The sequence below is a fragment of the Gopherus flavomarginatus genome, chromosome 15, assembly GCF_025201925.1.
Source record: "Gopherus flavomarginatus isolate rGopFla2 chromosome 15, rGopFla2.mat.asm, whole genome shotgun sequence".
Taxonomy (NCBI): Eukaryota; Metazoa; Chordata; order Testudines; family Testudinidae; genus Gopherus; species Gopherus flavomarginatus.
Genome location: NC_066631.1, coordinates 13,038,623 through 13,064,987, shown reverse-complemented (window position 1 = coordinate 13,064,987; position 26,365 = coordinate 13,038,623). Strand labels below are relative to the sequence as shown.

At 44.9% G+C, this 26,365-nt stretch overlaps 1 protein-coding gene across 3 annotated transcripts in view; it reads right to left on the bottom strand.

Annotated features, from left to right (window-relative positions):
- Positions 1-714: 714 nt before the first annotated feature.
- GGT1 (gamma-glutamyltransferase 1) overlaps positions 715-26,365 on the bottom strand; it is a 56,010-nt gene continuing 30,359 nt past the window's right edge. Inside the window, exons 3-14 of one of the 3 annotated variants that reach the window (XM_050924486.1) lie at positions 21,614-21,793; positions 20,558-20,685; positions 20,202-20,291; positions 18,250-18,442; positions 17,603-17,760; positions 14,900-15,049; positions 14,084-14,220; positions 13,190-13,377; positions 9,611-9,738; positions 8,368-8,480; positions 5,244-5,357; positions 715-2,009 (exon numbers count right to left, since the gene is read on the bottom strand). In XM_050924486.1, the coding sequence (XP_050780443.1) occupies positions 1,866-2,009; positions 5,244-5,357; positions 8,368-8,480; positions 9,611-9,738; positions 13,190-13,377; positions 14,084-14,220; positions 14,900-15,049; positions 17,603-17,760; positions 18,250-18,442; positions 20,202-20,291; positions 20,558-20,685; positions 21,614-21,793 (1,723 nt within the window). In that variant the 3' untranslated portion in view covers positions 715-1,865. The other 2 variants (XM_050924487.1, XM_050924488.1) reach the window with 2 other exon arrangements.

The window sequence follows — 26,365 nt, the reverse complement described above, 5'->3', positions numbered from 1 at the left end:
AGAAATTCTCGGAGGAAAAAGTCAGTTCCTGACCCCCTTTATACCTACAGGATTTAGGAACACAATTGCCATTGACTGTGGGAACTGTGCTCCTAAAACTTTTGGGGTATACTTTCTGAAGGACCTGGCATTTATTTAGTTATTAGTATTGTGGATTTTTATTTTTTGGCTTGTTTTAAAATACAAGTGAGCAAATACTTGCACTTGCTCTTTAGAGAGCTACTTCAGGTTAACATTCATTTTCAATGAAGTCTTGTTTGTATTACTAATGCCACCAGTTATTGCCACTGAATAGATTTTTAAAATCCTGTTTAGACCAGTTATATTTTAGTTCTTGGATTTCACCCATCTGCAAAGGACAATGGTGAGAGTAGCAGGCTGCCAGTTTGACAGTCTGTTTGTGCCCATCCTATAAGGTACCAAGAGCTTCTGAAAGCTACTGACCAGCCTCACCTCCAGTGGGGAGACTTCAGGAGGCAGCGAGGGTGCTCAGGCCTTATTTACCTACCTTGCATCTCAAATCCAAATGAATGACCCCAAGCTCTGAAGGTGGCGAATAGTCTTATTTCTGTTAGAAAGATGGCTAAAGTCACAAGCAACTCAAAAGTTTAAGGGACACACAGTTGGCTGAAACCACAGCTTCACACTCATCTAAGGACACAACTTCTGCAATATTCAAGTCTTTGGGGTAAGCTGCAGGTAAGAAAAAAAAATCCACATATTCAACTGCATCAAAGTTGGAGTTTAAGGATGGGCACCCTGCACCCCCCACCCCTTATAGAAAGATCTTTTTTCAGCTGCTAGACACCATATCACAGTGATATAACCAAACCAAGCCCTCAGAAGTTGTGCTTGGTAACTGAAAGACAAGATACCTTGCTGCCCGGGCTGTCAGTGGCTTATACTATGCTATTTGGCTTTAAATGCTTCCTTCCTTTTTCCTTTGGACTCTAGGAATTTGCATGCTGTCAGAAGGGATAATAATGAGAGACAAATTGGAGACTCCTGGGGTGAGGTGAGAAGGGAAGACGCATCATGGAAAAAGGAGCCTTGTCCCTATTTTCTGGGACCTGAAGGAGTTGCACCAAGGAGCCAAATTGCTGCAGTGCCTCAGTCATACAGAACCTCCCGATTCCTTGTGGACAAGTGCTCTGTACAGGTCAAAGCAGGAATGTTTACCTCCAGAGGCCTGTCATTCTTTCTCAGCATAAATTAAACGGGTAGCTTCTGTCTTCCCCTGACAGCTTTTGAACAGATGTAAAAAACAAACAAAAGACATTGGCACCATCACTTCTTCGGCTACCCTGTCATCCCTCAAACTCCTGAAATGAGAAGCAAGACGATAAAAAAAAAAATGAGTGAGGTTGTGGGAAAGGGTTATCCTAATTCCTCTTCAGACTGTGGCTCAGGTGTGCTGCTTTACAATGTAGCGTTGCCAGCACCTTCCATCCCATTGACAGTCCAGCGTTCATTTCTCATGGGAAAGTGTCACTTCTAGAGAACAGACCAGGACAGCCACTGGCTGGGTAAAGCTGAAAAATAAAGGAGCTGGGGCTTTGGACCTTCCAAAAGCTGTGCACTCAGTCCCTGGTGAGCAGGAGGAGGGAGTAGACCCTTAGGTAGGTGCTGGATATTCTGGGAGATTTGTGCTTTTTCTTAGCACACTGATCTGTTGTAAGGCACTTTTCAGTAATGACCCTCGAGAACATCTGTCCAGGTCCATTAGCAGAACCACAGGCAAATTAATTCTTTCCTGTGACAATCCCTGAGTTGCAGTGCTCAAGTATTCCCTCCCCCTTCTCCCCAAATGTAAGCTGGTCACTAGATCTGCAAAGAAGCAGGCTGTCAGAGCAGCTTGAGTGACTTCAGTAGCCTGCTGGGAAGCCACCTTTCCGGGAATCAGACACAGCAGCCCAGCCATCGGCAGTCCATAGAATGGCCTGGACAACGGCGTTACTGTCACTCCGCTTGATATCGTGTTTCCTCTTCTTTAGTTCCACTTCTATGCCCTGGAATGCAGAGAGAAGGGGTAAACACACAACAGGAGAGGCACCAAAGGATGCGCACAGCGATTACACGGTACATGCAATGTACCTCACTTGCAACACACAAGTATACTGGACTGCTGAGCTGCCCCTCCGCTGCTGGTAGCTCCATGCAGAAACCTGGTCCACCCTCTCCACCCTCCCACTCCTCCAACCAGCTACCTCCTCTCTCCGGCTTTCCAAGGAGTTTTGCTACAAAGTGACAGAAGGCAATTCTTGATTTAATCCTAAATGTTGCACAGGGTCTGGTTTAAATGGTGACTATAGCTGAACCCCTTGGTAATAAACAACCATCATATAATTAAATGTAACATCCCTGTGGGGGTGGTGGGACACCAAAGTAAGCCCACCACAGTAGCATTTAATTTCAAAATGGGGAACTACACAAAAAAGAGGCAGCTCGTTAAACAGAAATTAAAAGATACATTCCCAAAAGTGAAATGCCTGCAAGCTGCATGGAAACTTAAAAAAACACCATAATAGAGGCTTAAATTAAATGTATACCTCACATTAAAAAACATAGTAAGAGGCCAAAAAAGTGCCACCATGGCTAAACAAAGTAAAAGAAGCAGTTAGAGGCAAAAACGCATCCTTTAATAATTGGAAGTTAAATCCCATTGAAGAAAATAGAAAAGGAGCATAAACTCTGGCAAGGTAAAAGTATAATTAGGCAGGCCAAAAAAGAATGTGAATTGCAACTAGCCAAACACTCAAAAAGTAACAGCAAAAGCAGGAAGCCTGCCAAACAATCAGTGGGGACAATGGACGATCAAGGTGCTTAAGGAGCACAAGCCATTGCGGAGAAACTAAATGCATCAGTCTTCACTGTGGAGGATATGAGGGAGATTCCCAAACCTAAGCTACTCTTTTTAGGCGACAGATCTTAGGAACTGTCCCAGATTGAGGTGTCATTAGAGGAGGTTTTGGAACAGATTGATAAACAGCAATAATAACTTACCAGGACCAGATGGTATTCACCCAAGAATTCTGAAGGAACTCAAATGTGAAATTACAGAATTACTAAATGTGGTTTGTAACCTCTCATTTAAATCAGCTTTTGAACTGGATGACTGGAGGATAGCTCATGTGACACGAATTTATAAAAAAGGCTCCAGAGGCAATCCTGGCAATTACAGGCCAGTAAGCCTAACTTCAGTATTGGGCAAACTGGTTGAAACTATAGTAAAGAACAGAATTGTCAGACACATAGCTGAACGTGATTCGCTGGAGAAGAGTCAACACGATTTTTTTGTAAAGTGAAATCACACCTCACTAATCTAACTAGAATTCTTTGAGGGGGGGGTCAACAAGCATGTGAACAAGGATGATCCATTGGAGATAGTGTACTTTGAGTTTCAGAAAGTCTATGACAAGGTCCCTCACTAAAGGCTCTTAAGCAAAGTAAGCTGTCATCGGATAAGAGGGAAGGTCTTCTCATGGATCAGTAACTGGTTAAAAAGATAAGAAACAGAGAGGAATAAATGATAAATTTTCAGAGCGGAGAGAAGTAAATAGTGGTGTCCCCCAGGGGTCTATACTGGGACTAATATTGTTCAACATATTCATAAATGATCTGGAAAAAGGAGTAAACAGTGAGTTGGCAAAAGTTGCAGACGATACAAAATTATTCAAGCTAGTTAAGTCCAAAGCAGACTGCAAAGAGTTACAAAGGAATCTCACAAAACTAGGTGACTGGGCAACAAAATGGCAGATGACATTCAATGTGGAGAAAGGCAAAAGAATGCATACTGTATGAGCTTGGCAAAACCATGTGTGCACTTCAGTGGTGTGCTTTGTACAGAGAGGAAACATAAGCAGGAAGCATGATGGACCACAAAAGCAGAACTGCAGTGGGTCTGGGGGTCTTTATAGATCCTGCCCAAACACGGCTGTGCTTTAGAGGTGGAATTCAGAATCCCAGATCCCAATTGCTCAGCTGAGCCCTTCTGTCTTAAAGGGCAAAACCTTAGGGCATTTGAAGTTAGTGTCTGAATTTTGCACTTCTCTGTATCTAGACCACACACCTCCCTATCACTGCAGTGCCCAAACAGACTCAGCAACAGCCGTTATCAGAGGAAGCAGAGCACTAGAGTGATAGATCTTGGAGTCATTGTGGATGGCTTTCCCAAAACATCTGCTCCATGTGCAGCTGCAGTCAAAAAAGCTAACAGAATATTAGGACGCATTAGGAAAGGAATAGGTAAGACCGAAAACATCATAATGCCTCTATAAAAATCCATGGAAATCCATGGTACACCCACATCTTGACTCCTCTGGTCAGATCTACTTGCCCCATCTCAAAAAAGATATATTAGACTTGGAAAAGGTATAGAGAAGGGCAACAAAAATGATGAGGGGTATGAAACAGCTTCTGTATGAAGAGATCAAAAAGATGGACTTTTCAGCTTGGAAAAGAGATGACTAAGTGGGGGATATGAGAGAGGTTGATAATATCTTGACTGGTGTGGAGAAAGTGAATAAAGTGTTATTTACTCCTTTAGATAATGCAAGAACTAGGGGGTTATTAATAGGGAAATTAATGGGCTGCAGGTTTTAAATTTAAAAAAAGGAAGCACTCCTTCACACAACACACAGTCAACCTGTGGGACTCCTTGTGGTGAAGGCCAAAAATATAACAGAGCTCAAAAAAATAACTAGAGAAGTTAATGGATCGGTCTATTGATGGCCACTAACCAGGATGGGCAGGGGTGCAACACCATGCCCTGAGTGTCCCTAGACTCTGTTTGCCAGACGTTGGGAATGGACAGAGGATGGATCACTTGATGATTGCCTGTTCTGTTCATTCCCTTTGAAGCACTGGTCACTGTCGGACAACAGGATACTGGGCTAGATGGACCTTTGGTCTGACCCAGTAGGGCCATTTTATGTAAATGAAACATTTTGAACACTACAGCACATCACGCCCATTCGTGAGCTCCTCATCCATGCCACTTCAAGTTTTGTAGGCAAACTGCAGCCAAAATGCCGAGTGCAAACCCACATGGATGGGCCCTTGAACTCCTTGTTGTAGACCAAGGCCAAAGCTTTGCCCAGCTTTAATTCTTAAGCTCATAAACAGTCAGACAAACATTATGCAATGGAACATAGGGAAAACATTCCCACGGTGCCCGCAGAGACCAGGATCATCTCTGACATCATACCCCCTGCCCCAATCCCTCCCACAGAAGACAAATAGACCTGCTCTACGTTCTGCTCCAGCTCCGTGACGTTGGGAATCAGCTGATCATGAACTCGAGGTTCTTCCACAGCCTTTGTCACATCGTATCCGAACCAGAGGGATCTGATGATTGTCTGGATGAAGCAGAAAGCCGCAGCATTAGTACATGACCTGCCCCTGGAGAACTCTGTCATTGGTGTCTCAAAATACTGCAGTGAAAGAAAGCCAGATTCCTCAGCATGTTAGGCGTTACCTGTAAAATGCTGCCTCTAAAGCTGGCTGAATGGGACACAGGAGATCACCTCACTATACAGAGCTGCTCAGGTGATTCAGAGCCACTACAGCCCCTTCTCCACCACTCCCTGCCTTGAAGCCAGCCTGGACAAAGCTCCCTTATGCCTGGCTCATCCCTGGCTGTTCTAACTGCCACTTAGGGCTACAGGCAGACACGCTAGAAGGCCTCTAGGCTCAAGGACCTCAATAGCTGACTTAAGGCAACTATTGCACAACCTCCTCTTGCCTTGCACCAAGTGTTGCTCCCCCAGATTCCAGGTGCTAGCCCCACATGTACAACTGCTGTGCTTTGTATGAGCTTGGGAAAACCCTGTATGCAATTCATCGGTGTGCTCTGAACCGAGAGAAAACATAAGCAGGAAGCAGAATGGACCACAAAAGCAGAACTGCAGTGGGTCTGAGCGTCTTCATACACAGCTGTGCTCTAGAGATGGCATTCAGAATCCCAGATCCCAATTGCTCAGCTGAGCCCTTCTGTCTCTAAATTAAAAGGGCAAACCCTTAGGGCATTCAAAGTTAGTGTCTGAATTTTGCACTTCTCTGTATCTAGACCACACATACCCCCGTCACTCTGCAGTGTCCAAAGAGGGACAGCAACAGGCATTATCAGAGGAAGCAGAGCACTAGGGTGGCAGCTACTTCCTGTGAAAACCCATAATACTTGGTAAGGTTGCTTCTGTAAGAATTTTGTACAGTGAATCATGAGGATCCATATTTCTAAAGCAGACTGAAATGAAGCCAAGTTAGAGTTCCAGTAAACGTAACCTGTAGCTGTACAGTGCAACTGCCATTTGAGAGTCCTGCAGTTGTACGTGGATGTGGAGAAATGCATGAAGGAGCAGTTCCCACGCAAACCATGCAGCTAAACACTGGATAAGTTAGGAACTTTGCGTGCCTGTGATGCAAGTAACCTAGATTGTCCCCTTAATTCTCAGGAAGTTGTACTGAATGAGGCTCAACAGCAGCCTCTGCTGGTCTTCTGTTAAAGTGCACCTGGATCATTATCACCCCAAAGCAGGGCACACCAGGAAAGCCACCTCAGAAGCTTGGAACATTGTATCAAATCTGACTTGGATTCTTTACCGCAAAGAGTAGTAGACTATTGTATTTGCTAACCAAGTGTTATTGACCCACTAACTCTTTCACCAACCTAAAAAAAGAAAGAAAATTCACCCTTTTGCACTCAGGAAAATCTCATGCGAAGAGACAGATACAAATATTCATGTGCTCAGGAATGTACACAAGTACGGGGTTTAGTGTAAATAACCGTGGGTTGTATGCACACACAGGTGCTTTTTAAAGTAGCCTTTTTAAATGCCTCCAAAAGCTTAAGGCATTGTGTAGGCACTCAGCAAACTTGGTTTCTTTGAGATCATACTACATGAGTTATATTACAATAAAGTGCATGGCAGAAAAAAGTTACTTCTGCACATAGCACAGTAGTACACCTGACGCTTCTAAAATGAAGGTTTTCTATTGCAGATACCGTTTTCCATTGTAACAGTGCTGTGAGGGTTAGGACAGCAGTCTTCATTATGCATTTCTGCATTTGTTAGGGTTTAACATACACCAACCATTTTGTATTGATTGGAGAGAGATATATATATAAAAATCCAATCAATATATACACACACACACACACACTTGCCAGAGCAGTGTCCTGCTCGGTTGATTAATTGTATTAAGTTCTGTAAAAACATAGAACATGCATTTAGAATAATGTCCAAGTCAAAGGAATTTGGTATGTCCTAGTCTCCAGAGCACGGTGGAATGATTCAGCTGGGACGTACGCTAGGGCTCAGTATAGCTACAGCTAACCCAGGTAGGTCACATTAAGTAGTACTTAGCTCCTACATAGCACTTTCACCCAGAGACCCAAAGCTCTTCACAAAGATTGTCATCCCCATTTTATCTATGGGGAAACTGAGGTACAGGTTAGTTGATTTGCCCAAGAACAGTCAATGGCAGAGCTGGGGAGAGAGCCTAGATTTCCCAACTCCATCCCAGTTGTGAGGTTACATTATGGCTGTTTTCTTGTGTGACATGCTCACTATGACGTTCTCTGTGGAAACAAAGCATGTCGATCACACAGGATGGGAGACAGTTGCCTGGAATTCAGCAACACTGAAAAGGACACGTACCCATGAACCCTAAGTGAAAATGAGCTCTGAGTACAATGCTGTGACTAAGAGGGTGAACACATCCTTGATTCCTAAGCAGGAGACAATCAAATAGACAATCAAATCCTTCTGTATACCCCGTTAGTGAGACCATTATCGGAATAGTGTCTAGTTCTGGTGTCCACACATCAAAAAGGGTTTAGGAAAAGAGGTACAAGAATATTTGAGGTCTGGAAACCATTCCTCATAGACTGAGCTTCCTAAATCTCTCCATTGAGTTTACTCCAAGAGAAGGTTAAGAGGCGACTTGATCACAGTCTATTAATACCTACATAGGGAAGAGATTAGTCAGTAAGTGGCTTTTAATCAAACAAGAAAAGGCATAATGGGATCCTATGGTTGGAAATGACAAATTCAGACTAGAATTATGGTGCAGATTTTTAACAGTGATGACAAGTAACCACTCGAAGAACTTACACAGGGAGGCTGTGGATTCTCCACCATTTGCAGTGTTTATATCCAGATGATGTCTTAAAATATATGCTATAGCTCACACAGAAGTTACGGGCTGGATGCAGAAATTACTGGGTGAAGGTCTGCATTTTACAGCGGGTCAGACTAGATCGTCATAATGTTTCCTTCTACCCTTAACATTTCTGAATCAGCCACCTCTCCAACCTTGTCTGGCCTCTACTAACTGTCTCCTCATCTGTCCCACAATGACATGTACCAGTGCTGTTGCTGTGATAATTTTTGTTCCTCCGGATGCACCAACCACCATCTTCAGCTTATTTGTTTTATCCACTAGGACTGATGGACACATGGAGGACAGGGGCTGTTTACCTGTAAGAGTGCACACAGACGTTAACTTGTACTTAATTACATGCTCGGCATCTGGGCCCACACCACCACAGCCTGCTTAGGCCAGAAATACAGAACACTGCTACCGCTGGTCTTTTGCAGATCCCAGATCTGCTGGTTCAGTGCACAAGTCTCTCTTCAGCTGCCAAGGGGATTCTGTCATCCCCTGATCCCTGCCCCTTGTTGACTTTGTAGAGGGGGTGAGAGTGAGAACTACAAGGGCTTTGAGCTGGCCCCTGACATATGGGCACACCTGAGTGTGCCAGCTATCCAGCTGTGTGCACCCATACACTGGAGGCCAGGGTTCCGCTTCAGAGCTCATCCCTGAGTAATGGGCCCTTCCTGGTCACTTTCCCGTCTGGGTGAGAACCTCTGTGGCTATAGATCTGGTTGGGAAGGCTCCCTTGCACTAATCCTCTGGCACCCCCAGCTCATCTTCATTGCCCCATGATCCACTCTTGGCACTGGCAAAAGGCAGCTTTTACATACAGGGGGTGTGTCCCTCTCTGACTCCACCTCACCTGTAAAAAAAAATGGAAACAAGGAAAGTAAAGGGAAGAGATCTGGGTTTAAAGGTTAGCAAAAGACAGTCTATTTTTTTTCAGAGCTGTATTCCTAAGGTATTGTGGGGGAGGGAGAGCATACACACTGACACAAATGCATTCTAAATATTTATTCAAATTACTTGCAACCGGCAGATTGTTGGAATGCTGCACGGTTGTGCACCACTCCCAGGGCCTCCCATGTTCACTCATTGCCTCCCTGATCAGCGATGTCCAAGGCTCTCTTGCAGTTGTGGAGCATTGCACTTGGAGTGATTTTTGAGCTCACCTTCGTGAGGGCTTCAGGCAGCTGGGGATAAGCAAGTCCCAGGTGTTTCCCTTGACACTACAAATGCTTGTGTTCCTCTCGGCCAGCCAGTGCATACAGATCACAGTAAGGAAATGTGATCTGTAGTTAATGAGCTGTTATCAGTGATGCAGTATACAGAACTTGCATATTTCCCACATGTGACAGGGACCTCGAGTCAGCCCGCTAGCTGGCAGTCACCATCACTTTGGTATGCAAAAGACAGCCATGATACTGGCTAAGGAGAGGGAGTGAAGTGCTACCTGGTTCGATGAAGTTTGCAGTAGAGGGAAGGATTCCAAAGCCATTGACAATGTAAGGTGAACTGAAGTCGTCCATCTCATCGTTAAATATGATTCCACTCACATTGGAGCGAACTTCTGAGCCAAAGCTAAATAGAAGGAGCAGAAGGGAAGGCATGTCAAACCCAGACTCTAGGAGAAGGACAAGCTTCAGGTAAATTGTAGGTCACAAGAAACTAGGGCTATCGATTAATCGCAATTAACTCACCAGATTAGCTCAAAAAATTAATCATGATTAAAAAAATTAATTGCAATTAACTGCAATTTTAATCGTACTGTTAAACAATAGAATCCCAATTGAAATGTATTAAATACTTTTGGATGTTTTTCTATATTTTTAAATATATTGATTTCAATTACAACACAGAATACAAAGTGTACAGTGCTCACTTTTTATTACAAATATTTTCACTAAAAATTATGAACAAAAGAAACAGCATTTTTAAATTCACCGTATACATGTACTGTAGTACAATCTCTGTATCATGAAAGTGCAATTTACAAATGTTGATTATTTTTGTTACATAACTGAAGTCAAAAACAAAACAGTGTAAAACTTTAGCGCCTACAAGTCCACTTAGTTCTACTTCTTGTTCAGTCAATTGCTAAGAGAAACAAGTTTGTTTACATTTATGGAAGATAATGTTGCCCGCTTCTTATTTACAATATCACCTGAAAGTGAGAACAGGCATTCACATGGCACTTTTGTAACCAGCACTGCAAGATATGCTAAACATTCATATGCCCCTTCATGCTTCGGCCACCATTCCAGAGGTCATGCTTCCATGTTGATGATGCTTGTTAAAAAATAAGGGTTAATTAAATTTGTGACTGAACTCCTAGGGGGAGAATGGTCTCCTGCTCTATTTTACCTGCATTCTGCCATATATTTCATATTATAGCAGTCTCAGATGATGACTCAGCACATGTTCATTTTACGAACACTTTTGCTGCAGATCTGACAAAACACAAAGAGGTACCAATGTGAGATTTCTAAAGATAGCTACAGTACTCAACCCAAGGTTTAAGAATCTGAAGTGACTTCCAAAAATCTGAAAGGGACGAGGTGTGGAGCATGCTTTCAAAAATCGTAAAACAGCAACACTCTGACGCAGAAACTACAGAAACCAAACCACCAAAAAAGAAAATCAACCTTCTGCTGCTGGCATCTGACTCAGATAATGAAAATGAACATGTGTCAATCCATACTGCTTTGGATCATTATCGAGCAGAACCTGTCGTCAGCATGGATGCATGTCCTATGGAATGGTGGTTGAAGCATGAAAGGACATATGAATCTTCAGCGCATCTGGCACATATAAATCTTGCAATGCCAGCTACCAGAGTGCCATGTGAATGTCTGTTCTCACTTTCAGGTGACATTTTAAACAAGACGAGGGCAGCATTATTTCCTGCACATGTAAACAAACTTGTTTATCTGAGCGATTGGCTGAACAAGAAATAGGACTGAGTGGACTTGTAGGCTCTAAAGTTTTACATTGTTTTATTTTTTAATGCCATTTTTTTTGTATATAATTCTATGTTTGTAAGTTCAACTTTCATGATAAAGAGATTGCACTACAGTACTTGTATTAGGTGAATTGAAAAATATTATTTATTTTGTTTATTACAGTGCAATATTTGTAATAAAAATAAATACAAAATGAGCACTGTACACTTTGTATTCTGTGTTGTAACTGAAATCAATATATTTGAAAATGTAGAAAACATCCAAAAGTATTTAAGTAAATGGTATTCTATTATTGTTTAACAGTGCGATTAATTTTTTAAATCGCTTGACAGCCCTACATGAAACTGTTGTATCTCAGAGTGAGACCTCACTGCCCTGCAAGGCATAGGCCTGCACTCAGAGAACACCTAGCAGACTAACAGAGGGACATTAACCTACCTCTGGATCTCACTTGGGGGAGCCAGTTTTCCTCTGCCTGTCACGTGTTGGTGTAACCTCTGTACAGGAGACACTGCCACCGACATAACTGGGAAACTCTATTTACAGCCACTTTGCATGTGTAACTATCCCAGGTGTGATCAGGACCCAGCTTTCCCATACAGGGGCCAAACCAAACCTCCAAATACCCTAACGTGCCTAAATGTGCGGGTTGAATTCCAGCTCCAAACCGCCCTGGGGTAGAGGTGCTCCAGTACAACCCACCATGGAGATAGGATTGAGTTGCAATCTTGGATCCAGACCCATCTCTACCAGAAGAGAAGTGGTATTTTACCAGAACGCCACGGCAGCATCATGTGCTTTGTTTACATTTTCTCACTATTGATTAAATCAGTCAGCAAGTGAATAAATTGCAATCGCCTTTATAACCCGCTAGTGGCTCACACCCGATTCATTCAGTGATGCCACAGCCCAACACTTGACATGTTACAAGCATTTTGATAGGTTGGATTTGACCTCACCAGGTGAATCAGGCAGGAAAGGTTCACGCTGAGCAGACGGGAGGAAAAGCCATCCTGGCTGCAGTCTGGTAATTTAGAAGAAAGCCTCTATTTACTAACAGAGGGGTGAGGGATAGCTCAGTGGTTTGAGCATTGGCTTGCTAAACCTAGGGCTGTGAGCTCAATCCTTGAGGGGGCCATTTAGGAATCTGGGGCAAAAATCTATTAGAGACAGTACTTGGTCCCAGTGTGAAGGCAGGGGGCTGGACTTGATGACCTTTCAAAGTCCCTTCCAGCTCTATGAGATAGGCATAGCTCCATATAATGATAAAAAAACCATCTCTCTTAATAGCCAATAACAGCACAACACTCAGTGTGCCAGTAACAGGCAGAGCAGCTGGAGTAACTATACTTCCTTTTTTTAAATGGAGACATACCTATCTCATAGAGCTGGAAGGGACCCCAAAAGGTCACCCAGTCCAGCCCCCTGCCTTCACTAGCAGGACCAAGTATTGATTTTGCCTCAGATCCCCTAAGTGGCCCCCTCAGGGACTGAACTCACCACCCTGGGTTTAGCAGGCCAACGCTCAAACCACTGAGCTATCCCTCCCTTTCCTTCTGTTACAAGAGAAGGAAAGAAAGAAACAGGAAGGGTCTGATAATTTAAAGGAAGCATTAATTTAAAAGAGGTACTTGAGTACAGTAGGGGATTCCTTGATGACAAAGGGCGTGGAATAGGTCATTGCAAAATTAAACAAGAGTGGGCTTGAATGAAGCATAATGGAGGCCTCTAGTCCTTATACCTTGTGTGTCCTACTCAGTAGCATGGGACTTAGCATTAAGGGCCTGACCTGTAAAGTTCTCTCAGCTCCTGTGGATTTCAATGACTGTTAAGGGTGCTCAGCACCTAGCAGGACTAGACCAGAGAAAAGTATAGAACCTAGAAGTCCATTTCAAGTCTTACTGGAACAGTGGCACCTATATGACCCCAATAAAGGGAGTTCCAGTCAGCAATTCCTCTACCAATGACTAACCCACTATGGAGATACCAGGCCAGTGATGTTTATACCAACCACAGAACCACTATGAAGACGGCAGAGGCCTACATGGAAGTAACATCTGAACTCATACTGTTGGTTGATGGTGCTGGTGGCGGACACAGCACTGCCATCATCAGCCACAACGGAGAGATGGGATGTACCGGCATTGTCTGGAGTGTAGTACTCTGGCTCATAGTAGTCGACTATATGGGTGACGTTGTCAGTGATTTTCCCCCGTAGGTTATCCGCAAAGAACTCAGAGGTCATGTTCCTGATCACCTGTTAGGAGAGACAGATTCATCTCAACGCTACCAATAAGTTCCAGTTAAAGATGTAATTCTAGAATGCTGGAACCCTTGCGAGATGGGTCACATCAGACCTTGAAAAAAACTGGGGGGGAATCCAGCAAGGAAGCCACTGGCTTTCCATTGTCTGGAATCCTTTGTTCCATGCTGCGAGGCCAGCATGTCAAGCTTCCATAAAGAGAACGCTGCCCACACCAACAGTAATACCACTGAGACCAGTTCACGTCTTTCATTGTCAAAACACTTTATGGAAGTCCCTTGTCACCATCCCCGTGAAGTAGGCAGACAAGTGTAGTTATCCTTGTTCATAGTCTGTTATTTTTGTATGGCACATTGAACACGTAACATGTTACGGTAGTGCAAAGTATTATCTATATTTTGTAAATTCTACTGGCAAACCAATGGCTGCACACTGCCCACAAACACCAGTGGAAATTCCTTTTTATATCCCCGGCAGGTCACCCATGGATCAGTGGTAACATATGGCTTTACATTTGGATCCAGATCTGTGTTTCATCAACTTGCTGATGGCAAACAGAATTCTGAAGTGCCCTTGGAAATCTCTGGGGTCCCCTGTCAGAGGCTGTAAGCCAATCGCCACTTGGCTTTCATAATGCTTTGGACATGCAGAAAGATCTTGCTTTTAGGACAGGAAATACAGTGACTTCTCTGCTCTTTACCTCCGTAATGTTGACAAATGCTGGGTCTCCCAGTAAAGTCCTCTTGGCATACGCGAAGCGGAAGGCCTCCACAATGCGGTGGTAAGTCAGACCCTTTTTCTCCATGGTCATAATACTGTCACTGGAGAAATTAAATCCTGGCAATAGTAGATAACACATTGTGAGCATGTCTGAAAGCACATGGCCAGTGGGTGGCAAACAGGAACTGGCTCTGAAAGATGGTCAACTTGAAATCTAGTCATTTTAAGAAAAGACTCAGAAGCAAGTATTGCCCCAGTCTCTGAGCCCCAACAGCCACTGCTTGGGGTCTGACAGTCACATTTTTTTTTCCTTTTCTGCTGTTGCTGCATGAAAGATCCACTCAGGAAAAACAGGCCACTGACAATACAGAGTGCTGGAAACACTTCAAAAGAAAACATGTCCTCTAGTTTCTGTTCGAGTGACCGTACGTGTTACTTGCAAGAATGGCAGGTAAGAAAGTGAGGGCACTATAAGTCCGTGTCCCTTTCATTTCCACACATGCGGGTACCAGAGGACACCCATCAAGAGAATCCTTTTCATTCTTCAGCCTGTTCTTTCATCTGCTGAGGCCATCTCCCACGTTTATGGAATTAGAGGGCTGATTCCCAGATCTGCAAAGTGGCCTGCTAACAGCCTTCAATCACTGGCCACTTCAGAACTGAAGTTAATTAAGAACACTGCTGTTTGCCTACCGAGATTGCTGTGGCAGAGAAAGTCAACTGGACAGCGTGGTCTTTGGGAATCCCCAGGCTGCTATCACCTGTAACAGTGTGGTACACTGAGGCCTGCTCTTACCTTTCAGCATGTTGAGGATGAGAGCTAGCACTGGGCCACTCAGGGGGGAACTGGGTGTGTACATGGTGAACTCCCCGATTGTGATGTTTAAAGGATTTTCAATCAGGATCGGAGTATAGTCTCTTAGGTCCTCCATTGAAACTATGCCCCCTAGAACAGAGAGAAAAGCCATCTGTGGCTCCAGGTTTACATGATCTCCAGTAGGAGGAAGAACCTATCTTCCCCGTTCCCCATCCTTGCTGTGCTGCCAATGGTGGGAATGCAGTGACCTCACTATGATTGTGATTTAACCAGTGAGATTCCACAGATTTACTGAGATAAGGGGATGTGTGAATGGAGATGAGTGTATCCCTTTTCTGACTCAGGGCCAGATCCCCAGCTGGCAAAAATCTGCATCAATCTTTGGTGAAGTTAGACTGACTTATACCAGCCAGGGTTCTGGCGCTCTGCTTCTCTCATTGTGGGAGACTGGTAACATCAGGGAGTGAGCCACAGAATCCTCTTGTTTTACAAGGAGGAAAAATGCTGGTGGTGGATGCAGACGCTTTATGCTCCCCAACAAGCAGAGTGGTTGGTGCTGTCTGTTTCCAGCCTCACTGGAACTGATGCAGGGTTTGCAGAGTGTGGTGAAGGAAAGTGGTGGTCAACAGGGATTATTTGTCTCAATCCTCCCTCCTTCTGGGGAATCTCACCTCTGCTGTATTACGTCCCCTGAAAGGGATGCATTCAGAAAGTGGGAGACTATTCCTGAGGGAGCCGAGCCAGGTGGACCACACACCCGGGCTAGGAACAGTGAGGGATTTTAATTTATTTTAGCCCCAGGGCACTTTAGAACCTATGGTCACATTTTCAAGAAAGCTCAGCGCCCAGCAGCTCCTACTGAGAACAAGGGGGCAGGGTGCAGAGCAGTCCTGAAGAGCAGGCCCCAGTTGTGGGTGCCAAGCACTTTTGATAAACTGGCCTTTGGTGGTTCAGACACCCAAGTGCTGAGCATGGTGTGAGCTAGACAGACTCTTGTGAAGGCTCCTACTCTCAAGAGCTGACAGACCCCTGGACAGAACTAAAGGAAAATGGGTGAACTAGCTGTCCCTGGCCCTCCAAACCCAAACTGAACCTCTGAGGTTCAGAGACATGGCTGACAAGGGACAGGATGTGCAAAGGTGGCCCAGGTCCACCTGGAGTCTGCATCCAATTCTGATCACTTCATCTTAAGAAAAATACAGTAAAAACTGACAGCTCCTGAGAAGGGCAATAAAGGTGATTAGACTCAGCACAGAAAGCATAAGACAGAAGGGACTGGTGGCTTCTATGTACTGATAGTGTCAAAACTGAGCCATCCCTCTTACCCCTTCTGTGCCTCAAGTTCCCCATCCTACTTTGTAAGTGCTGTGTAAAGTGCTTGAGAACTGATGAAAAGTGCTATATGCCGGGGATCATTATTCCATAGTACAAGAACGGGGGGACACTCAGTGATGTTAAATGTCAGAGCATTTACAACCAATTGAAGGAATTACTTAAAAACAAAACTAACAGAAAACATAGTATATAGTCAGCTGGAGGAACTCACTGCTCTGGGAGGACAAGCACAATAGGTGGGTTACTACAGTTCTGTGAATTCCGAAGCTATGTACAATGTATTAGCTAAGCCTATGCTTCTGTCACCATTTAGTGACCTACAGAGGGTCAGAGCCCTATTCCCACAGACAGACCAGATTAAGTGTGGGTGGGTGAGATGCTGTGGCCTGCGTTGTGCAGGAGGTCAGACTAGATGATCAAAATGGTCCCTTCTGACCTTAAAGTCTATGAGTCTATGAAAGTCTAAGTTCACATGGTACGGGCCTATGTTTTTAGGTATAAACTAATATCAGAGGTTGCATCTCAGATTTGACAGCAGACCCTGATCTGCTATGAGAAGTCAGTACTTCCCATGAGTCTAAAAGCAAAAGATGTTTGGACCAGAGATTTCACTTAGGTATTTACTGGCAGAAAAAGAGTCTACACTTTTTTATTGTTCCCCCAAGATTAAATTTAATCTGGCACAAAAAAAATCTCCCAATAAAATTGTTTCTCTCCAATAAGATGCTAAATCAGTGGTTCTCAACCAGGGGGTACATCAACTCATCTAGATATTTGCCTAGTTTGACAACAGGCTATATAAAAAGCACTAGCAAACTCAGTACAAACTAACATTTCATACAGATGGTGACTAGTTTATACTGCTCTATATACTATACACTGAAATGTAAGTAGCATATTTATATTCCAATTTATTTATTTTATAGTACTATGGTAAAAATGAGGAAGTCAGCAATTTTTCAGTACTACTGTGCTGTGACACTTGCATTTTTATGCCCGATTTTGTAAGCAAGTAATTTTTAAGTGAGGTGAAACTTGGGGTATGCAAGACAAATCAGACTCCTGAAAGGGGTACAGTAGTCTGGAAACACTGAGAACCCCTGATCTAAATCATCAGCCCCACGACTACTGACTTATAACCAATGACAACTTCAGCCAGCTGCTAATGGGTTTCACTTTCTTTGGCCATTATAAGAAGTTTTGCTAAATCAGAGACTTGGTATCACAGCAAAGATTTTCATCCATGGAAGCTGAGCTTCTGCAGTTCTTCTTGATTACATTTGGGGTATTTAGTTTTATTTTAAAACAAACAAACAAAAAAAGATACTCAAGCCCCTGGTTTCTCACCTGCCTCCTTGATGTCTTTGACAATTTGCTGCGCCAGGCTCCCTGTGTAAAAGGCATCTGCTCCCTCATTGGCTAAAGTCTCGTAGGTGTTTGCTAGTTTGGGCATCTTGATGACATCCCCCTCATGTAGGATTGTTCCTTCTCTGCAGAACACTTCACTGTGGGGGAAAGGAAAAGAGAGTGAGAGAATCAGCTCTGACATTGAGCTTCACCATAGACATCTTTGGCTTTGAATTGTGCAGTATGCAGGCTAACAGCTTCCAAGAGAAAGCCAGCACTGAGGAGTTAGAAGACATGCTATTCACATGGTCCCCCCGGACGCAAGTATCAAGACAGTAACGCCAGGCCAGCTCGCTGAACAACATACACAAGGAACTCCTGCCTTAGAGTTAAAACAAACTCATCGCTCACCACTTGCTCAGTGTAACCTACACTAGTGGAGAGTGGCTCTTTGTGTCCAATAGGCTAATAGCCGGTCTACATCAGAGATCAAACCTACCGCAGCAGCCAGGAATGGGGCTTGTCCTTGAGCTCAAATGATGGAGGCTCCTACTGCTGGTTCTGAAGTTCCTGAGTTCAACGCTTGCTGCCAGTCCAAGCAGGGGCAGTTATAATAGCACCAATGCAGGCTCCCAAGCGCTACCTACCATAGCAAGGGGTTGCTTTCAATCGCCTTCTCTTTATCCTTGATGGCTTTTGCCAGAGCTTTCCCAATTGGGAACCCTTCTCTCGCCAGCCTGATGTTGGGCAGAAACAGGTGCTTCCACGGCAACTTGCCATGCCGCTTATGAGCCATTTCATAGCCACGAATTTCTCCTGGAACCGCAATTGACAGGCCCCCTGGAGCAGACAGGGAAGACATGAGGCCATTGGGCAACAAACACTAAGCAAGAACAAAGACAGAGTCGTCTTTACATGTACTAATTTCCAGAACAAAAAGTGAAGGGGACCCCTCCATGGCCAGGTCTTCACTAGAACTGAGCAAACAATTGTTTTTTTGCTTCGGTGGCCAAACTGGGAGAGGAGTGGAGGGACAGAAATCAGGAAAAAATTGTTGTGTTCCAGACTGGAAGTTGAGTTTCTCACCAAAATGAAAAAACAAAAATAAAACAAAGTTGTTTTTGAACAAAACATTTAATTCAATCCAAAACATTTGGGAGTTGTTTTTTTTGTGTGTGTTTATTTATTATTTAAGTAAATCCAGCTACATTTCTAAATGAAAACATTGTTTCAAGAAGAAAAGTCAAAATGTTTCATTTCAGAAGTATCAAAACAAAGCATTTAGATTTTTTTTTTAAGCTGATGCTATTTGCTGAATTCAGCCTGAATTCAAACACAACTTCAGTTGACTCAAAACTGCATTTTTTGGCAAATAAAAGTTTAGTCTGCAAAATGCTGCCTTGCTCTGATGTTCACTTAGCAAGGAAGCCATTTTATGGGAATAGCCTGCATGAAATGGTTGGTCTCATCTCATGTCTTTGCAACAGTTCAGTCCACCCATACGATCATGCTGTTTGGCGGAGCTCGTTTTGGTCCAGTCACTCCCTGTACGTGTTCGGGGACTTTTGAAGCAATTGCTGGTAGAGGGGGGTTTGGGGGTTTTACCCAACATGAGGCCCTGCAGTGTGGGATAGCATCACTAGAGCTAGCTGAACTGATGAGGCAGCTTATAGCTTCCAATCCAAAAAAGGGGAGAAAGACTGTAGTAAAGGACAAAAATACAACCAGAGCTGAATCATAGGCCTCATTGCATCCACCTGCACCGGGATGGCTATTGGGTGTTGACACATGGCGTTGTACAAGTAACCCATGCAGATGGGATTTCAATCCATGGTTTGGTGCAACAACTTGCACCTCATATAGACAGTCCCATTTTTATGTGCACCTCCCCAAATTTGTAATGTGTTCCTTGGTGCCAGTTTTCCCCACAGAGGCTTTTCCCTTCCCCCCTCAAATACAGATGTATCCCAGCAAGAGAACTTGCTTTCCTAGGTCACGCAAAGCATTCTGGGAAGTCAGTTGGTTTAGCTGCTTCATGTCTTTTTGATATGGTTCTGTTTCCAGTCAGGAGAATTTCTGCCTCTCCCCTGGACCCTCTAGGTATCCAACTGGAGCCACCATTAATAAGACAGTTGAGTGATGGCTCTCACGGCAACACAAGCATTGGTGAGATCTAATAGCAGGGACTCCTGTCTATCAGAGCATGGGGAGGAAAGTGGCAGATGTTATGTTGTTCATGGCAATACAAAACATGGCCCCTTAACAGTTATGTATTAAGATTGATTTTCTACATTGTTCTTTGTATGAATGAGACAATGGGTGCTGTTGCGACTGACTGTCATGGTCGAGACAGTACATTCTGACCTCCTGGACAAGTGAAGATACACAGCAGCAATCATCAGGAGGTGGAAGAGATTTCTGGGGAAATTGAGAAGGTGAGAATCCCAGATGGCTGGGTAGGGCCAACGCCAGCCACAAGATGCAGAATAGTCAGAAGTACTCTGAACCCAGGAGATTCTGCAACAGTAGCTAAAGTTTGAACAGCCCAAGGATCCACTTACTGGAATCAACGTGCCAGCACCATCTGACATCTCCTTACCTTTAAGGGAGAGCTCTGTGTTGTTCCCAAACATGCCCAAGGATGCATTTTTTGGAGCCACCTCTCTTGCATTAATGACCTCTACTTTCCCTTTAAAGACACAAGGCGTAAGGATGGCATCAGCTCTTCGCTCTAGACACACAATACACTGGCTTTGTGGTACTGAACCTCTGAATTGGAGTCCTACAGCACTGAGAATTGACTCCTGCGTGGCTGGGATGCCTGAGGCTACCCCACCTGCATTGGTAGTGTACAATGTCACCGGCCCTGTGCTAGGATAGAATTAATAACTTTGCTTTAGACAGAGCCATGTCTCAAGGGTAATGCTACCCATCATTTACGACTGACACTCTTACCTGTGTGGGTGTAGATGGTGAGGAAGAGACCCCCTCCAATTCCCATACTGTGAGGATTCATGAGGCCCACACAGAGCAGAGCTGCAATTGCCGCATCCACTGCAGATCCTCCTTGCTGAAGGATATCCCTGCACAGGCCAAAGAGAACAAAATTATCGTCCAGCAACTGACAGCACAGGAGCCTCTTCTCCAGCACTTTCAGGACCTCCTGGTACATGGCAGATCGCAGGGCTGCTACAGACAAGTCAGGCTTTTGTACCAGATTTGGATTGGCTATGGAGCATCCACCATAGAACGAGACAAGAGAGGTGTTCTCAGTCTAAGAGATACTTTAACGTGCTGCCCTCTTTGTGGATGTTACACATGGCATCACCTAGTGGCTGAATATTATAAGACTGTTTTAGTGTCCCATCACAGCCGCCACTCCCTCCTCCCGCTCATGGGCTCTCAAGTGGTTGCCTGCTTCAGCACAGAGGCAGTAGGGAAGCAGTATCCAGTCGCCTTCTCAGCATTTTATTCAAGACGACAAAGATGCAACCTGGTTCAGTTTCACAGTGAAGCGTGAGCTCTCCCTTGGTAGCATCATCTACTCTTGAGTGTACCCCATCTTACGGAGCAATTTTTAAAAAGCAGCATCTCCTGCTGGTGTGGGCTGGAGAGATCTGCATTAATATCAGCTTGAAACCCTGCTGAGGTTTTCTAGAGCTGCTTATGGCATTTAGATATCCAGTTCCCAATTTAAAGTGGGAATAGGCCACTGAAATCTCCATGGAGACTGAAAAAATGGATTTTAAAAGTGCCTTGAAAAGTTTATTTCAGTCATGTATGTGGTTCCCATCCCTGTGGACCCAATGTACATAACTTAGATTGTCAGCATCCATGTTTCTCAGGCATGGGGAAAAAAACAAGCATTGCAAGACTCCTCAGTTTTGCTATCCTGACCTTAATGACAGATTACAAAGCAGCTCCTGAGTGAAAGCAAATCGAACAGCAAATAGGTCCTTGACTTTGTTACAATAGCTAAGAGAATGTATGGACATGAGTAAAGAGAGATACCTTCCAATTATTGAGCACGGCCCAGCATCCGTGGCTACGGCTGCTTTCTTGTAGAGATGTCCATCCTGCGCTGGGGGCAGCGGGGCTGAGCGCAGTCCAAAGAAAAACCCCAAGAAAAGGACCAGGCCCACCAGGAAGCCAGTCATAATCCCAACCAAGAAATAGCGCTTCTTCATCTTTCTGTGGACAGAGACACTGTGAGCACGCAATTTCCACGGGGCCTACAGGTGATCGTTGAACACGGTACCGAGAGGGCTGCTTCCACCAGTCCGTTTCAAATACACTGAAAATGAATGTCCACCTATCCAGTTTCACACTCTGGTTTCTCACCAGTTGTCTCCTCTCTTGACTCCCTATTGAAGCAGGGGAGGTTCGGGGAAGAGCAACTGAAGGAGACCAAAGGCGCATTCCATTCAGAGAAAGTAGAGACTCGGCCTACTCCTTCTCGAAGGGAGGTAGATAGTGAGGAGCTTTTCAAAGGCCCCCAGGGCAGATGGGCATGCAACTCTCATTGCCTTAGTTAGGACCTGGGTGCCTAATTATCCCTTTTGACTTTCAAACCTCACCCCCATGCCAAAAAGCATAACGAAGTCATTGGGCATGCCTGTTCTTGCAGTCTTGTGAGAGTAAGAGTCCCCAGTGTCCGCGGGACAGTGCTCAGATGCAATCTGTCTCAGTTAACTTTGAGGAGCCCTATCAAATGCTGTGCCAGACTCCAGCTCTGTTACATCCCTGAGTGCCCTTCATTCAACAGTTTATAACTTTATCAACATTAAAAAGCTCATCGCTGTCTGGCGTGGGCTGGTGTCCTGCTGCTCCTGAGAGTGCCCAGGGAATAATGGAAACTAGCATTCCCTCTTGCAACATCTGAGCCAAAAATTTTACTAGAGACCGAAGTTAGATTTACTGGATGGCAGTTACCAGGATTGCTCTTTTTTCCTCCTTTCCCCTCACAGAAAGTCTGTACATCTCATTATCCCTCCCTCCCCCACACCCCCTTGTTTTTAAACCAGGTCTCCATGGCTTTTCAAAAGTAATTGCCAGTAGCTCAGTAAATCAATTAGCTAACATCCCTGGCCCTACTGATGTGCAGCACTTCCAAGTATTCCCTACCCTAGATTTATTTTTCATTCACAGGTATCTTGTATTGATACCATCACTACTTCGTTGAGTCTCTCAATGAGCCTTGGAGTTTTCATGCTGAACATCGACCACAAGCAGCAGACCAGGGATTCTATCATTTTAGAATGTTAACAGAGCTACTCTGTGCAACACTTTCTGCCCCCATTCCCTCGGCCCTGATCATTCTATTTATTATGAATATAGCATCACCATTGTTCCAGTTTATAAGCACAGAGCCCTTCAAACCCAGCTTCTTTGGCTAAGATTTTAAGCCAGCAAAGACTTTTGCAAGAGCTGCCCCATATTTCTTCAAATGGAGCAGGCCAAGATATAGTAATTAATACAGTGAGCATCCAGGATAGATTATGTTACGTAGTAGCAAGTAAGTATTCCACATAGAGCAGAGGTAGCACGATCAGGAAAAGTCCCAGGTACAGAACTTGATTTAAGCTGAAATAAATTCTAAATGTCTGGCAATGACTTCACAGGAGAAATGCTGTGTTTTCAAATTCTAGAACAGGGGTAGGCAACCTATGGCACAGGTGCCGAAGGCGGCACATGAGCTGATTGTCAGGGGCACTCACACTGCCTGGGTCCTGGCCACCAGTCCGGGGAGCTCTGCATTTTAATTTAATTTTAAATGAAGCTTCTTAAACATTTTAGAAACCTTATATATACATACAACAATAGTTTAGTTATATATTATAGACTTATAGAAAGAGACCTTCTAAAGACATTAAAATGTATTACTGGCACGTGAAACCTTAAATTAGAGTGAATAAATGAAGACTCGGCACATCACTTCTGAAAGGTTGCTGAACCCTGCTCTAGAATCAACAGCTGCCCTCCCTCTGTGCAAGGTCATGGGGTATCCATAGACCTGCATTATATACATCTTCAGTAGTGACACTAGGAGCACTATGATATGTTCCAGAGGCAACATACAAATATAGGCACAACGCACTCTAAGCGGTACAAAACGCAGAGTACTCAGAAGGTGTCTTTTATCCCATTCCTAGGTGCAGCAGAAGCCATCTGCTTTCCCAGTAGTTAGGGCCTCATTTCCCCAGAAACAGCTGCACTGGAAGTAAGAAAATAAATGTATCTTCTTTTAACTGCTTATGATCCCCCTCTCCTCCAAACAGTACAGGTTAGTTACAGATGTAATACAGCCAGCACACTTAGTGCAATAGCCACGCTACCCAGGAACCTTACCAAACCATCTGTTGTGCACAGAGAGAAAGCAGGCAGAGGCATGGTGTGACGAGCGGACAGGACTGACCCTCTCCAGTGACGTAACAGTCCCAAGGCAGGATGTGATTTCCAGCCAGGTCAGACTGGCTCTCGCTGCCCTGTGGCAGAGGCACATGCAGTACCAGTGAGCTGTGGGGGGAGCTCGTGCAGAGGTCACTGGAGGGAGCAGGCCAGCCAGGATGGAAGCAGAGTGGGTAAGTTGGCCCATCAGGGAGAAGATTGGCTGAACACCCCCCCACAGACAGACAGACAGACACACACCACTTCAGCTGAACAGAGGTCAGTGTGCCATTCTGGCCCTCTGTCTATTAGTAGCCATTGCATTGCTCTTCTCATCCAGGCACAGAAAGCTTTCTCGTAGCTCCTTACAAAACTGCTCTACTGCCTGTGCCTTCACACATGTGAATCTTAAAGATAGTCACAGGTAGCTGATGGGGAAAGGATGAAGACTCTCAGCACAGGTTCCGAGCCTGCTTTATACTAGATCATTCTAAAATCAGTGGCATACTTGTCATACAGTTACTGTGCATGGAAACGGAGCAGCCATTATGTCTCCAACAATAGCTACCTCAGCACTGGATCTTAAAGGCAGTTTATTGGCTGCGAGTTTGGACTGGCTCTGTCCTCGGCTTGTTACAGAAAGTGTCGCAGGATCTGTCACCAGGCAAGAGGCGTCTTTTTTCTGTGGCTCATCTGAAGGACGACCCCTCTACCCCTGCAGCACAGGGCAGGATCACTAGACCCAGGCTGGAGCCTGAAGCCATAAGCTTCTGAATCACTGGAAGCAGTGCTCTGTGATCTGACCATCCTGGGTCTGGCCAGCTGCAGTGGGGCACAGTGTTAGACCTCTTGTTTCTCACTGCTTATAATCAGTGCAAGTTACCCCAGTATCACAGTAATGGGCATCATTCCAGACCAGTACGGGCCAGATTAGGCCCAGCTGCTGGGTGACGGCACACAGTGTACAAAGCCTCTGACCCCTTGAGCCCCATACATGGGAGTCAAGCCCCGCCAGTCCCCCTGTAGATGACAGCCACCCCGAAGAGAGTAAGGCTAAGACCAGGACACGACCTCCAATGCCCTAGCTCAGCACAGCTGGAAAGACACAGGGAAAGGCTGTGTCAGTGCCCCAACCTGTATACCTGAGAGGGAGCACCTCCTGGAGCCAGCACCCCCTATGCTCCTGCTGGGGCAGTGCAGCTCTGCATGGCCCCATCCTCAGGGCCGTGCCTATCAGAGAGCTGGGCTCTGTGTTCAAGAGTCATAGTCAGTGTTTCAGCTTAACTCTCAGCTCAGAATTCAGCTCCCAAGTTTCCTTTGGGCTTAGAATAAGTGGAGCATCCAATGCATCCTCTGTCAGGAGACTAGGTCCCCAGCCTTGCAGTGACTCCTGTGACCTAAGAGGTACATCTCTGTTTCTAACTAGTATAATCCGTGCCAAAGTCCTGAGGAAGCTGGAAGAAAAACCATGCACTTGGAATGGCCAACCAGGACATTGAATAGACATGGACCTACAGGCAGAAGAAAGAGAAGGCATCTCGATGAAATGCAGCTGCGTGAGATGGATCATGTCAGGGGAGAGAGCCAGAGAAAGCTTGGTCCCTGTAGGAAGCTGGAGGACTGAGCTACAGGAAAAGCAGGCAATCCTGAGCAGAGCCGGGACTAGAACCAGTGCCAAGAACACACTAGGTCTTTACTGCTGGAGTTAAAGGAAAGCAACTAGGTTCCCTAGCCTACTGTAGGCCTCGCCACTAGAGGGCCACATCCATCCTATACACAAGAGCCACTACATTGCAGTTTTGAAGATAGGAAAGAAGCCTGTGAATGTTGCTGCATGAAGTTTAAGAGGTATTGGCCGACGTTATGACCAACATTTCAGTACTTACCTGATGCCTCTGACTAGGTGGCATAGACAAGTGTTTTAAGTGAACAGCCTATTTTTTCCCTGCTGAAGCTGGCTCTTTTCTCCACTGATTTATTGGTGGGACTAGTCAGAACAATTACTGTGCACTGCCATCTGAAGCAGCGAGTGCTGGAACTCTCTAGCAAGCTGTGTTCTGCAAGTGGTTTTAACCTCTGAAACCTCTCGCCAAATCAAGCTCCGGGGAAGCTTTGTTAGTATTTCAGTCAGATAGCGCTTCTCGTCAGCAGAAGACCGAGACAGAGGGGCTATAAAGTAATTAAAGGCACTGCAATTCCTTCTCCGACATTAGGCTTGTGACCGTGTCCAATGTGAGGCAGGAAATTCAAAGCCAAGTTTGACCTGTCTGAATTCATGCAAGGGAAGAACAGCAAGCAACGGAGTTATAGCTGGATGAGCAACTTTACCAGTGAGCTGTGTTAATTGGTGTCACAACTTTAACAGTCCTAAACATA